This window comes from Thunnus thynnus, chromosome 11, assembly GCF_963924715.1.
Source record: "Thunnus thynnus chromosome 11, fThuThy2.1, whole genome shotgun sequence".
In the NCBI taxonomy this organism is placed as follows: Eukaryota; Metazoa; Chordata; class Actinopteri; order Scombriformes; family Scombridae; genus Thunnus; species Thunnus thynnus.
The window spans coordinates 30,928,620-30,942,689 of NC_089527.1; the positions used below are offsets into that span (position 1 = coordinate 30,928,620).

General features: G+C 39.2%; 2 protein-coding genes across 4 annotated transcripts in view; one reads left to right on the forward strand and one right to left on the reverse strand.

Annotated features, from left to right (window-relative positions):
- slc49a4 (solute carrier family 49 member 4) overlaps positions 1-665 on the reverse strand; it is a 54,752-nt gene extending 54,087 nt beyond the window's left edge. The window contains exon 1 of the mRNA XM_067604445.1: positions 176-665. Coding sequence (XP_067460546.1) covers positions 176-470 — 295 coding nt within the window. The 5' untranslated portion in view covers positions 471-665. The remainder of the gene's footprint in view (positions 1-175) is intronic.
- hspbap1 (hspb associated protein 1) lies at positions 665-14,064 on the forward strand. 3 transcript variants are annotated; one of them, XM_067604444.1, is made up of 8 exons: positions 665-834; positions 1,843-2,041; positions 3,257-3,441; positions 5,231-5,367; positions 7,848-8,019; positions 11,122-11,205; positions 11,650-11,760; positions 12,782-14,064. In XM_067604444.1, exons 2-8 carry the CDS (start codon positions 1,846-1,848, stop codon positions 13,355-13,357), a joined length of 1,461 nt encoding a protein of 486 aa, XP_067460545.1. In that variant the 5' UTR covers positions 665-834; positions 1,843-1,845; the 3' UTR covers positions 13,358-14,064. The 3 variants fall into 3 exon arrangements, with proteins under 3 accessions (XP_067460545.1, XP_067460543.1, XP_067460544.1); XM_067604442.1 differs by lacking the exon at positions 665-834 and adding an exon at positions 841-1,027; XM_067604443.1 differs by lacking the exon at positions 665-834 and adding an exon at positions 1,053-1,576.
- The last annotated feature ends 6 nt before the right edge of the window (positions 14,065-14,070 follow it).

Here is a 14,070-nt window from a genome sequence, read left to right on the forward strand (position 1 = left end):
TAACTGCACTAAACTTTTTCTGAGTGATTAGCCATCAAAAAGAACAACATGTTATGTGTATTTTAAGACTTTAAGGTTGGTAATATTCCTGTAAGTACAGAGTATGGGTCAAACGAGGATTCAAAACATCATCACGTTGAGAGAGGACACTGTGTACCATATTAGAACAGCTCACCTTTTTTATCCATTAACCACATAAACAGCAGCCAGGGGACAAACCCCACTGGACCCCACAGAACCAGGACTGCGATGTCGGACTTGGTGAAGCCGTAAGCGTGAACGGCAGAGTTCTGGATGGGACCCCAGAAGTTCCACACCATCCCTTGCATTAGTCCCAGCAGGGAAAACAGTGTCAGAACCAGCCATCTTCTCCCGTACACTCTGCTGTTTACCGGCTGACTGTTTGCCTCCGTGTAAGAGGGGACGAGAAGCGGCTCCCTTTCGGCCTCGGTGCTCGAAACGGCACCCATAGCAGCTTTTTGTGTGTCCGTTCAGTTTAAATTCCGCCTTCAATGAGTGTACAGCAGCGGGAAATAAGCTTCTCACTGGGATGCTGTCGAGCTCACAAACAATAACACCCCGATAGCCTGTTTCAGTCACTGGAATTTACTACGCATGCGCCAACGGAACTAGTTTGAAATGTGGAAACTGTGGTCTTAGGACTGCCATTTTGGCTCGGCTGATGCATTAGTTTCAGTGGGGTTGTGGCTGCCACCGCAGAGCCGCAATGGAGTAGATTCACAGGGAGGCGGTCCAAGTGTAAATAGAAACCGTACACTGTCATGTGAGGTTTGTTTACTTCCGCCCGAACTTCAACTGCACGTGTTGTACAAGGTGAGCCCCCTGCTCCAGGGACCCCGCTTCTTTCCGCTAGCTACGTTCACCTAGCTAACGTCCGCTTTGTTGTGATACTCTAACATGGAGTAGATGCCTGTTCCATAGCGAAGATAACGTTCCCCCAAGCAGAGCCGAGCTAAAAGCGTCGTCTTATTGTTAGCTGAAACAACAACGCCTAACTTTCACTATCGTGAGTGCTGACGTTCTAAAAAAAAAATCAAGCTTTCGATATTGAGCAGAATTTCATTGTGTAAAGGCAACTCCACCCATTCTGCCATCCGGATAATTAGTGAAACAAAAGTTCTATAACGTCACTGGCTCATGTTTGAAGGTGGAAAATGTCCACAACTAACCACTAATACTATCAACAATGTAAAATGGGGAAAAACTATTAAACGGGAAAATCTTTAACACAAGTACGCTTTTAGGAAAGTTAACTTTGGTTAACGCTTCAGTATCAGGGCTCGACTGATACTGAATTTTTTGAAGTCGATAATGATAATATTTGAGACTTAAAAATATTATAATGGAACAGAGCCCTGACTTTTGGATGAACTGGAACACATCATATCAGTGGTCGATCTCACTAATCTCTTGTGAAAGAATGGGAGGAAATAGCCTCCACAGAAGAATAGAGGCTTATTATGCCTCTATTCTGTTCTATTAATTTGCTATTAATGTAACTTTAAAAACTGACCACCGTTGACCCACACTGGCTTTAGGTGGCTCGTTCTGCCTGGTAGGTAAATATCTGTCATAAGCTCTGATAGATTACGTCCCTGACAGAATGAGATAACTGTTTATGCCTCAGGTACAGACATGGTTGAAAATCACGCTCCTGAGTGATAACACACAATTGTGGCCATGTCTTTTAAGTTGTTTTATGTAATTTACACTAGATATGTGTGCACACTGTGTTGGTAAATGACAGAACCCTGAGGAAGGAACTGTACTGTACTGTAGAGAGGCACACAACAACACTGCTGTTTCTGGTGTATACTACAGGTCATGGCCACCACCGCCTCCGCTAAACCCTTCAGTCCAGAAGAGACTCGGAGGATTCTGCATCATCTGCAGCAGCCAGCAGTCTTCTTGAACATGACCTGTGGCTGGCCTGTTCTCCACTGGACTGCAGAGCACCTGTCTGGCTGCCTTGGTAACAGACTTGTGCGATTCAGACTTGGGAGAAAAGAGGAGACTAACGGTAGGAGCAGAAGATTAATTCCGACAGATCTGGGTTGAAATAATTTCTGTGTGATAAATCACCTGGATTGAACATGCAAAATGAAAACAGACTTACGTGACCCAAAAAGATCTAATTCAGGCTCCGCACCAAGCACTCTGAGCAGACCCAAGCTGTTGTTTTGAAAGTACTGAGATGAAGGTAAAGAAATAGCTATATACAATGTAGGTAATACATATATGATCATTTTTGCTCAAAATATTTTATTAGTTTGCATTACTCAAAAGATATGTCATGTTGCATAAAAATTCTGAGAAAGCAACATCCATCAGTGAAAGGCCCAGGTAATGATGAAAAGGGAATGAACACATACATGGAGGGAGATTCACAATGGTGGTTGAGATCTAAGCAGACATAGTTTTAATAAGAATCCAGAAACAATCCCATAGAGAAATTCTCTCTTGGACCGCCATTTCATTTATCTGTCCTCTGAAAGCTGTGACTGAAATCCAATTTATGTACATATGATATATATATCCTGGCTATATATATAGCTTTTCCTGTTTTTTGTGTATCTTATAATATCCATGCATAAAGCTTATAGGGCAATATCAGCTCTCTGTTTTCAGAAAAAAACATAATAATTATCTGCAGTCTTGTGTAGTTTATCCTCTGACAGGTGCTGATTTACAAGTTAGACTGTAGTTAGCTGAACCGGATGAAGTATTGGAGGTTGTTTAATGATCTGATTTCATAAATGTCACATAAGAAAAACATTAGGAGCTTTTTGTCTTTGAGCATCTGGTGTATGTTGCCCTCCATGTGGCTCTAACAGCTACAGTAATGACTCCTTCTGTGATGAATAACAGAGAGCGTGTCCTCTGATAAAAGCTAGCTAATTAGATTTCTAAATCATCTTTTTCAGCTGCTACAGCTGACAGGAGCACATTGCTCATGATGGATTATAAATGCCATCACTCAACCGTAGACACACTTTGTTTACTAAAACAAAACCAAGAGTAAATCACTACAACAGTGATTTATTTTTCTCATAAAAGCAAGTAAAACAAAATCGCATGCCTCTGTGATGATGCATAGAGCTGTGATTCTGGCATGTGAATTGCATTTCTTTTTAGCATAGATCAACTGAATTGTTTTACTGAAACTTTATCACAATTTCCCACTGATTATTCTCTTTCTTGTACCTTTTCTTGCTTTGTTCTCCTGCTCTCATAGCACCTCTGTTTGAAACCCAGTGCTCCTATGTGGAAGCCAAGCTGGCTCAGTTTCTCAGCTGGACGCGGGGTCAGGCTGGGACTGATGTAGGGCCTTTCTGTGACTATCCCTACTCAGAGTATTGGGCCTATGCTGACTACAAGTACATCGCCATGCTGTTTCAAGATCAGCCCTCCATGTTTGAGGTAATCAGCCTCCTGCATACATACATGTTAAGATAGTAGGTCGGTTTTGTAATGCTTGGTCCAACAGACATGTAGGGTGATCAGGCTCAGATCCAGATCAGGCTTTTTTGTGTTTGTTAATTGTCACCTCAGATTTTTGAGTGACATTGCAACTACAAAGATTTTTTTGAAAAACATGCAACTTTTTATAGGTAAGTACTTTTTTTATAACACACCAGTGATTGTAGTGTGTTTTTACGTTATTCTGTCAGAATCAACAGCAGTTCCTGGCTGCTATGACAAGATAGAGGTTCTTGAATATTGGAGACACTCTGCAGATCAGACCGAGTACTTGGACAATGGTGTCTGCATACTTATGTATCTTATGTTAAATAATTCTCTCCCTTAACCCAAAACCTGGTTGTAATTTTTTCAAGCAGTGAAGTCATATTTACATCATGTAATTTTTAACAGCTGCCTACAGTGAGGTCAGGCTGTCTGACAGATGTAACAAGACCAGCAGTGCAGCAAACATACCATCACACATTTGGTCTTATTTCTTGCTTTGTTAGATCTAGTTTTATGTATTAAGCTTCAAGCGATGAACATGTTTTGCATAAATGAATGACCAGGTTCGACCTGGTTCAGATATAATGCTACATTTAAACTAGTGAAAGAGAAACCCCTCTCAATTCAAAAACATGTTTTTATAAGTGTGTTCTTTATAGAAATATGCCTGTGTACTGTATGGTAAGTATGTATCTTCATTGTTTCTGTACTAAAAAGTAGACACAATGCATTCACATCCTGCTGCCTCAGTGGGTCTGTATCATCTACAGTGGAATTAATCATGTATGACTTGGACTTATACATGAGCCAGAAGTATGACATCAGCACCAACAGTCTAAGCAAACAAAGTCAAGAAATGTTAGAAAAACCAACTTTTCTTTAGGAAGATAATAAATTCATTTTTAAAAAATTATTACCTATTACCGTCTAATCTAGTTGCAAGACTGTCAGCTTATCAACAAATGAAATATTAAATGAAAAAATTACATATTGAAAGACCCAAAATATTCCTCTCTGGTCTTTTTTATTTTTCAAAATGCTCATTTTTACTTTTTCTATTTTTCAATTAAAAATCAAGCTTTTGCCCATAATGATTTTATATTAGCTGCTATTCTTGTCCTCCGATAGGTAAAGACATAAAAGTGCCATCCTTTGTAGAGCCATCGCTAAACATTCATTTCATTTTTATCTCAGTGATAAATTTTTATTGTGCGTCCACGTACAATTATTACCTGCTGACATTCATGTCTTTGAGACAGGCAGACATGGGCTTTTTACAGAATAAACGGTGCTGCGTAAAAGAATGTCTGAAGGCGAGATTGACCAGTCTGTCATTTACAGCTGCCTGCATATATGGTAATTACTTCATTATTCAGGATGCTGGCGTGATTGCTACACCTTTGTGCTCTGACAGGACATGACTGACAGACCTGTTTGCCTTGAAAGATGACAAATACTGTAGCTGGGTTTTCTACACAGAGGTGTCCATTGGTTACCTATAATAGGCCTTGTCAAAGAAGCTGATGAGGCGGGGAAACATCTCTGAGCTGAGTTGAGACAGTTGTGAAAATGTGAGTCTTGTCTCCATGTCATGTCATTATTACGCGCAAAAAGAACAGAGACTTCTAATTTAAAAATCAGATTGTTATTTATGTTTTTCACATTATTTTAGGTGGATAAACGACATTGACATACTGTGTGTGTGTGTGTGTGTGTGTGTGTGTGTGTGTGTGTGTCGCAGGATGTAAAGTGGTCTGAGTTTGGTTTTGAGGGACGTAACGGGAGAGAGAGCACCCTATGGATCGGCACAATGGGGGCCAACACTCCATGCCACCTGGACTCCTACGGCTGTAACCTGGTACTGCAGGTGCAAGGACGGTAAGGATGATACCAGTAGATTTTTGCTATATTTACGTGCACCTAAATAACCAGATTACAAGTGCACAAAAAACTAAACATGGTTTCCGTTATCACATGTAGATTTCTGCTGTGGTGTGTGTGGCCATGCATACTGACTGAAACAGGAGACACTTTAGTGATCTTCCTTATGAACTGAAAAGTGGAACCGCTAAATAATTAGATATTCAGTTTCAAATTCAATACAATAATGGTAAAATTATCGCCCACAGCAGCAACATAAATTCTATGAATAAAGGTAAAACATTCTTCAAGAAGGCGCCTAATTTGCATTAACTTTTATCTTATCTAAATTATATTAACAAATTAACTTGAGCCAGGTTGGAGGGTTTAAATAGCACTTTGGTAATTAGGATTTCCCACTGTTCATTATACTGACATATTAACATTTAAACAAGATGTGGTACTCATCTCCCAGACGACTATCATTACAAAGGTTACACATCCCCTTTGTCCTATTACAGGCCTTATTATATCTTCCATTTACTTAACATTTTTGTGTTGATAACCCTGTAGTTACAGTAGAGAGTCTATCTGTACTTTCCACTTACGGCAGCCCTTCTGTATAAACTGATTAAACCTCTGCCCAGTGGTTAATTTTAACTAATTAATGTTGTAACATTTTTGTGACAGCCAGAAGTAGGGCACACACCTTCACAGTCGTATGTGTGTGTAAAATTCTAACAAAAACTTTTCATGCTCTCCACTACAGTTCCCTACCCTGAAAAATTGCAGGAAAAATGTGGTAATTCATAGAAGAAGAGAAAAGAAAGATGAGAACTCCCGCAACACTTGTAGTATGAGGAACAACTTTATTAGTTGACTGACGCATTTCAGGGTCTTCATCAGGGTCATCATAAAACACATTACAAACACCATTTAAATAAAGTATGTTGGGTATGAAAAAAGGTTTAAAAAAAGTTGAAAAAGATATAAAAGACAACCAATCATATACAAATAGACACATATCAGCCAATGGGACATCTACAAAGATGGGTTGGATATATGGTCATGTGGTTTCAGGCCAATCGTTCTCCAAGATTAAGTAGTTCATAGGAGACTCTGCATGCAAACTAGAGTCAGACTACTGCGGCGCAATACCTTTTTTTCATTCATCGTTCACTTATATTAAATTTCTTTTTTTTTGTACTATTTTTCATATTTTCTTTACTTCTCCTCAGACTACACCATGTACAGTTTTTATTGGATCTAATTTCTGTCGCAGCAGTTGAATTTGTTGACTGCATTGTTTGTTTTATCTACATCAACTGGCAGTGTTTCTGGAAAGAGATTTTGCTTTAGATTTTGCAATATAACTGAATATAATTGAAGTGTGATCAAAAAATTATAAGTTAAAAATGTACATTGAATGATGAATTTTGGCAACAATAAACAGGATGAAGAAAGGTATACCCATGGAGATAACAAGTAAAATAAAAAGTGACATTGCCCTGTCATACGTGTGATAATGGGCCTGTGAATTAGACAGAGGAGTCTGAAGCTGAGCGGAAGGAAGATTCAAGATTCTATACAAGAGCAGCTGTATTTCACCACACGAGTGGTATAAGTTTTCTGTCTGTTCGCCACCTACGTCTTCTGCAATGTGAAAGGTGCAGGGTACGGTAACTGCTGACAGAGTGTGATCTGTCGTCTGGCCCCTGAAAGACAGTTAATTTGTCGCATAGCTCACAAGAGAGGGAGGGAGGGAGGGAGGGAGGGAGGGAGGGCGCTGTGAGTCAAGAAACAAAAGAGAAAAGGTCTTTTTGTATCTTATCTCAGTCTACTGTTCTGATCAGCTGTTTTATCTCACTCCTTGTAATTGGGTCTCAGGCTCTTTTATTTAGTATTGATCTCAAATGGAATATCATCCAGTTCAAGCAGTTCTTTGACACTGCTGATCCATGAAAATACAACAGAGCTGACTGATAGAGTGACATTTGTGACAGTGGTGGGTCAGATGAATAGAAAGCTGTAGCAGCATAGATTAGATCAAAAAATACTTTATAGTGCGATTTCAGAGTTTCAGGTCAGAAAAGACTAGATGGTTTCATATTGAAGGATTTGCATTCGGGTCTGACGACTTTTAGCATTTCCTATATATCATATATCATGACAATGTGTAGGAAAGAAAAAAATGATCCATAATAAGAAATTCTTCTGTCCTCTTCTCATGATTTCCACATTTTGTGTTGTGTTTTGAGCAAATGTAAGTGTATTCTGGACCCATCATATTAAAAAACTGTTTCATCACTTGTAATATTTACTATAGTCTATCAGAGTGCAATAAAAGTTAGTTTACAGTTTTGTAAAGCTGTGTTCTTGGCCTTCAGTGAATTTACAGTTTCCTCCATAGATAACTGAAATCACTTCACTTAGTAATGTTTGACTTGCTCAGTAGGCTTATTGAAATCATATCAATCTATGATGTGTCCTGTATGCAGGAAGCGCTGGCACCTGTTTCCTCCAGAGGACACTTCTAAACTCTACCCTACCAGGATCCCCTATGAGGAGTCCAGTATCTTCAGCCAGGTGGACGTTCTCCATCCAGACCTGAGGAGGTTCCCTGCTTTTCAGAGAGCCAGAGCCCACACGGTCACTCTGCAGCCAGGACAGGTGAGAACCCTTTACACAATGTTTTGCAATACAATGTGACAAAATGCTGTGTTATTGGCTGAATCTATTGTAACTATTTGTATTATCCTAAATACGCCTGCAACTAACGATCATTTTCATTATCCTTTAATCTGTCAGTTTTTTTCTCGATTAATCAATTAGTTGTTTGGTCTATAAAATGTCAGAAAATTGTGAAACATGTCAATCACTGTTTCCTAAAGCTCAAGATGATGTCCTCAGATGTTGTGTTGTCCTGACCAACAGTCCACAACCCAAAGATTACAGTTTACATAGAAGACTAAAGAATAAAGAAAATATTCACATTTGAGAAGCTGGAATCAGAGAATTTGGTCAATTACTTCATAAAAAATGACACGATTAATTGATCATCAAAATGGTTGGTGATTAATTTAATAGTTGACAACTAATCGATTAATCGTTGCTGCTCTAATCCTGAAGGTGGTCAAAGTAAATGTGACAGTCACAGAGATGTTAGATGAGTGTTTTTTCCCCTTGTGAAGACAGCCAGACTGTCTGTTCATGACTCATACTTTTCTTTAAAAAAAAAAACATACCTTTGACCAGAAATTAAAGTTTGATTCTGTGTTAAATTACATTTCATGACTAAATGAGGTGTTAGAACAATGTTATTTGAGTTCAGATACTTGCTCTATGTGTTAATGAGGATATTGTTTACACAATGAAGATGAAATTCTCATCTAGACAGTATTTGGTTCTTTAATTTAGATTTAGTTGTAAGTAGATAAGAGTCTGCCTGTGAAAGGAAGAGATTCTATTATTTCCCTTTTTTTAAACCAAAATCTATATGAATACAATTATAAACCAAAGAACAGTTCAAACTTGAAAACAGCCTGTGTGCACATTTTGACTGAAGAATGAATAAAATTAGAATATTCTACAGTCATGGTTTGTTTTCAGTCAAATTAGTTGTATTGACCTGTGAGCCTGTACAGTATTGTTACACCCCCAAGGCTACATATTTTTCAAATCCAATATTTAACTAAGACACATCAAACACTAGTTTACAGACATTGGAAAACTATCATGAGTGATTGACTAAAGTTTCATGTTATGCAATACTGTAGCTCTACATTTATGCAACGATCTGCTTTTGACACAGAAGCAATAACCATAAAATATAGCATTATTGGTCCTTAAGCTCCCAACATGTAGAAATCGACCGAACAGAGAGATTTATTTGCTGTGGTGTCCTCCATAAAGGTGTGAAGCAAGGCCTTGGTTCCGATTAAAATCTGGCCTCAGTATAACTGTGTCACCTTCAACAACCTTGAGGAAGTGGAAGGTTAAGCAACAATAAAGTTGACTGCGTCATTACTCTTGGTGTCTGGCCAGGAGAAACAGTTACATGGTCAAGTCCAGGCCAGTAGATCAACTGACAGATTAGACAAGTTTCTGTCATCTGCTTGCTTGAGTTATGAGGTGGCTGTAAAGTTATGATTGAGGTGTTGTGCAATCACAGGTTAGCTGCCAAGATGCCCTAATTTTCAGGAAGTTCTTTGCCATTTTTTAAGTAGTTTTCAATTCTGAATCACTGCAAACGTTTCCTGGATGTATTTGTCCTTCTTAGCCTCGTTTCATATTCAAGCTGCATTGTTTTGTTTTTCAAGAGTCAAAATGGTGACAAAGCAATTAGCCATCTGTCTCTTTTTTTACTGTATGTGCTGGAGCTGCTGTAGAGTATTAAATACCCCCCCATCAGCAACGCCAAACCCAGCTGTTAGGTAACTCTAAAGGCTGGTTGTAGAGCAATGTGCAGGTCAGGATCACCACTGATACCATAGCAGACCATTTTTCTTGTCTTATTTATTGTAAATGGATCATGGATTTTCTTCCTTGACCTTTAGGAACTCAATATGGTGACAGGAATCTAAACACAAAGTAGAAATGTCCACTTCTTAGCTTTAACCACATCTCACAGTCCTCATTTAGTGAATGGAGTTGCCTCAGATGTTATCACATGACCTTAATCTGGGCCTGTTTCTTCAAATATATTATTGGCTGTGTGTAGATCATGTGATTGCGTTTATATGAGATAGTTGTGTAGATGAACCTCCCAGTGTGCACTGGGGCCATAGATCCAAGGACATAAATGTGTTAGGTTTCTGCATTGTTACTGGTGTTATTTTGTTCCACATTGTGCTCTACAGTGTCTCCATAATAATAAGCCAGATGTGAAAATTAATGCTTTCTGAAATCTCTCAAAAAGCAGTTTTAATTGCGTAAACAATTTCAATCAAAGAGAGTTCTGCAGTTCATTATTTAGTAAGTCTTAGTGTTCAAATGACAAGTTCTCATTAATGCCATATGCTCTGGCTCTCAAACTAAATTTGGATTAATTATTTTTTAACTTTAAGTTTGTTGTTATTTAAGTTTGTATAGTTTGTGATGTATAAGTCAAGATGACTCTTGAATATAAAAATTAAATTGTGATAATTACACCAGCAGATCATAACATCAGTCATAATAATATCAACATTCTTTCATTATATCTCCATTTCTATGGGGTTCATCTTAAAACATCTTGGTCATGATCTAACAAACTGTCAATAAGATGCACTTTTGCGGGTTTGTTTCTGATGAATTTTAAGCAAGTTTAGAAGAACCAAAAATCCAGACTCACGTCAAATCATCAACATTCTAATTTGGATAACTCGGTTATCCACATATGAAGAATGGGGCCCTGGTTCCTTAGTCACACAGACCCCTGTCTTGGTCCAAGGCTGGCCATTGGCATCAATGCATCAATCATCATTGGCTTCCTTTATCCATCTAGTTCTGCCCCCAGTCTCACCTTGAACCCTCCCAGTCAGTGCCGTGGTTTGTTTTGTCCTGCTCTTTATGTACAGTTTAAAGCTACAAGTTGACCTTTGTGGATGGAATGGATGATGTGGGGAAAAAGGTGTATGCTGCCATCTAGTGGATGTTAATTATGCTTACATATACCCTACCACATTTATACAGTGTCAGAATAGTTGAAGGACACAAAAAGAAGGGAGTGGAAAAATCACTAAACTCTTAATCCATTTAAGCTCCTGAAGACTTTTTATCTTCTCTGCTCAGGTGCTTTATGTCCCCAGACACTGGTGGCACTATGTGGAGTCGGTGGATCCCGTCACCGTCAGCGTTAACTCCTGGATTGAGCTGGTAAGCAACCCAGCCATGCCTCCTCTTCACCCTGAATTCTTCAGCTCAAAACTTGACATAATGAAAACATGATCCATATATGCCAGACAAATTTTGGCATTTTGAGAGTAGGCATGTCAGCTCTTCTCCTCTTTGCCCTGACAAGGACCCGCTCTGGTTGATCCTAACAATGGTTACTGCTTCCAGATGAAGGCCCCTCTCAGCTTTGAGTAATGAACAGACCTGGCAGTAAACGATTCCCAGTCATTATGATGAGTGTGTGTGGTGTGCTGCCAGATGAATGTTTATTTAGAGAGCGGGTCCCCATCCAGCTTCCCCCTGCAAGGTCACAGACACATCAGACTGTGTCTGTAGCATATGTCCAGACTGTCTTTGTCATTCAGTGTAATCATCTTGATATGCAGTACTCATACTTATTTTGCTTGGCATTTTGTTCCTGTGCAGGAAGGGGATGACGTGGCAAGAATTAGTGAAGCTGTGACCAAGGCTGTTGTCTGCGCCCTTAAAAGCACACCGAGTGATGACAACACCGACGAATGGCTCAACCCCACTGAGGTAGCAAATTAATACTCTGATTTTTATCACTCTCCCAAATAATTGATGTAAAATATATCTAAGATAAGATATAGTTATAGTTATGGTCCCTTTAGGGCTTTTTTTCTTGGCCTCAGCATCGCTGCATCACAAAGCATTTATATCCAAACATAATTAGATGCTTAGCAACATCATCCCAACATTATCCCATGTAAGGTATATTAGATTTATCCCACCTACTGGAGGTCATTTGCCTTGCAGTCACAGTATGAGCTGCAGTATAGAAACACAGGTGTTAGGGAGAGATGAAACTAACTATAAAGAGAGGAGAGAAGGACTGAACTTCAAACCCTTTTACTTTCTTACTAACATCTGTGTCTTAGAAGCTTTTTTTGTAAAACATATAATAATTTGGTACTCTAAACTTAACAGACCAGCTTTAAATCAGGCAGAATAAATTATTTAGAAGATAACGTCAGTCTTTTCACTGTAGCATTTCTAAAACAGCTACTGTATACATGAGCCGTAATGGAGGTTCTGCAGGGCCAGCTGAGTATATTTTATCTCAGCTTGTGAGCATGTAAACACAGACATGACTAAAAATGCAGAGGTTTCCCCAAAAAATTCAGTAGCCAGCTGGTCAATCCTAGTGAAAAGTGGTGAAGTCTGCTGCTTTCACCCCATTTACAATAGTGTTTTTGTTAATATTACCATTTGGGGTTGCTAAAGTCATAAATTTTCACATTTTACACCGTATAAAGTTTGAATATTTGAAGTGTCTTGCTTTCACAGATACATTATAATTAGCATTTCTATGTCTAATGTTGAATTGGTGACTTTGCACAGGTAAACATTAACTTCATCATGTTATTCAATCAGCAGCCTCTTCAGACTTCCTCTCTCTTAACTCCAGAGTGTATTGACATTTAGATATAAAAGTAACTCAACACACAGAGATGAGTAGTTGATTGTTTACCCAGTAGCTGTTGCTTGTTGAACTCTTTTTAACTGTCTGACCTTTGTCTCTCTTGTGTTTCTGCAGGAAGGAGTAGCATCCCATAATGAGAACATGCAGTACGTGAACCTGGCAGTGAGGGCCTGCGCTCAAAGACAGAGGAGTGTCTGTCACAGCAAACTGACCCAGCATCCGAAAGACTCTCGTCCAGTCAAGCGGGACTCCAGTGGACAAGTCAGGAGCAACAACGACCCTGTTAAGGACTCTTATCTAATATATGTGCGCTGTCAGCAAGAAGACTCATCAGAAACAAGGGCAGTGACCCCAAAAGATCTGGAGGTTAAATCCTTCAGGAACTGTGTGGGCCAAACTCAAGAGGACTGTACTGCAGCTCCAAGAACAGAACCTGCATCTGATGTCAGACTCCACCAGGGAGAACATGAATATAGCCCTGGTTTAACTCATTGTAGACCATGTGACTGTGGTGATGGGAACTCAGAGCACCGACAATCAGAGGACTGTTGGGAATCAAGACATACAACAATAACTACTAATGACCTGCTTGACTGCCTGGTGCATCCTGATATCATCACCCGTGTCACTGAACTTTTATTGGAAAGGCACAGAGGAAGTCACAGGACCACCACATCACTCCAGCTTTAATATACGCAGGCCAGAAACAATATCTAATAAACCCCCAAAAAAGCTCCTCATTGACTAGTAATGGCACAATCTGAAAATGTCAGGATAAGCCCGTCTTAGTTTCTCTCCTCCGGGTGTCTCGCTGGAGTTCGCTGTAATTTAGAGCTGTGGAAAAAACCATCCTCCTCGCTACCGCTAATGCTCTGGTGTCAGTAAAAAGTGAGAGAGGAAAGATAAAGATTAATGCAGCATTTCACCCTACTTTTCTTTCTCCTCTCATCTGTCAAGGTCTTCCGGAGATTAACCCCAAATGCGAGAAGTCACAACCAAAACCAATCTTAATGCAATGAGTGACGCCATCGAGTGGCTCTAACATTTCCTTATTTTGTTATCCTGAACATACTAATCCTATTTGGTTCTCCCACAACAAGAAAAATGACCGCTTAAATTAATTTTGTATGCTAATGCGCCAAATGATTCAAGATGATATTCCTGGGATGTGAACATTTATTTTCAGCATAATGTTTCCCTGTCATTTAGTGATGTGAATTGTCATTGAACAGGCACCGAGGGCTGATAGTAATGGTTTGGTGATTGATGACAGCTGTGTAAGGACCGATGAGTGAAATGGGTCTGTTTGAATATAGTCTGCCACAAGTAACACATCTATGAGAGAAGGGAAGGGCACTCGTGTACAAGAATAATAAATGTAATCTTTCCACTAACAATGTCTT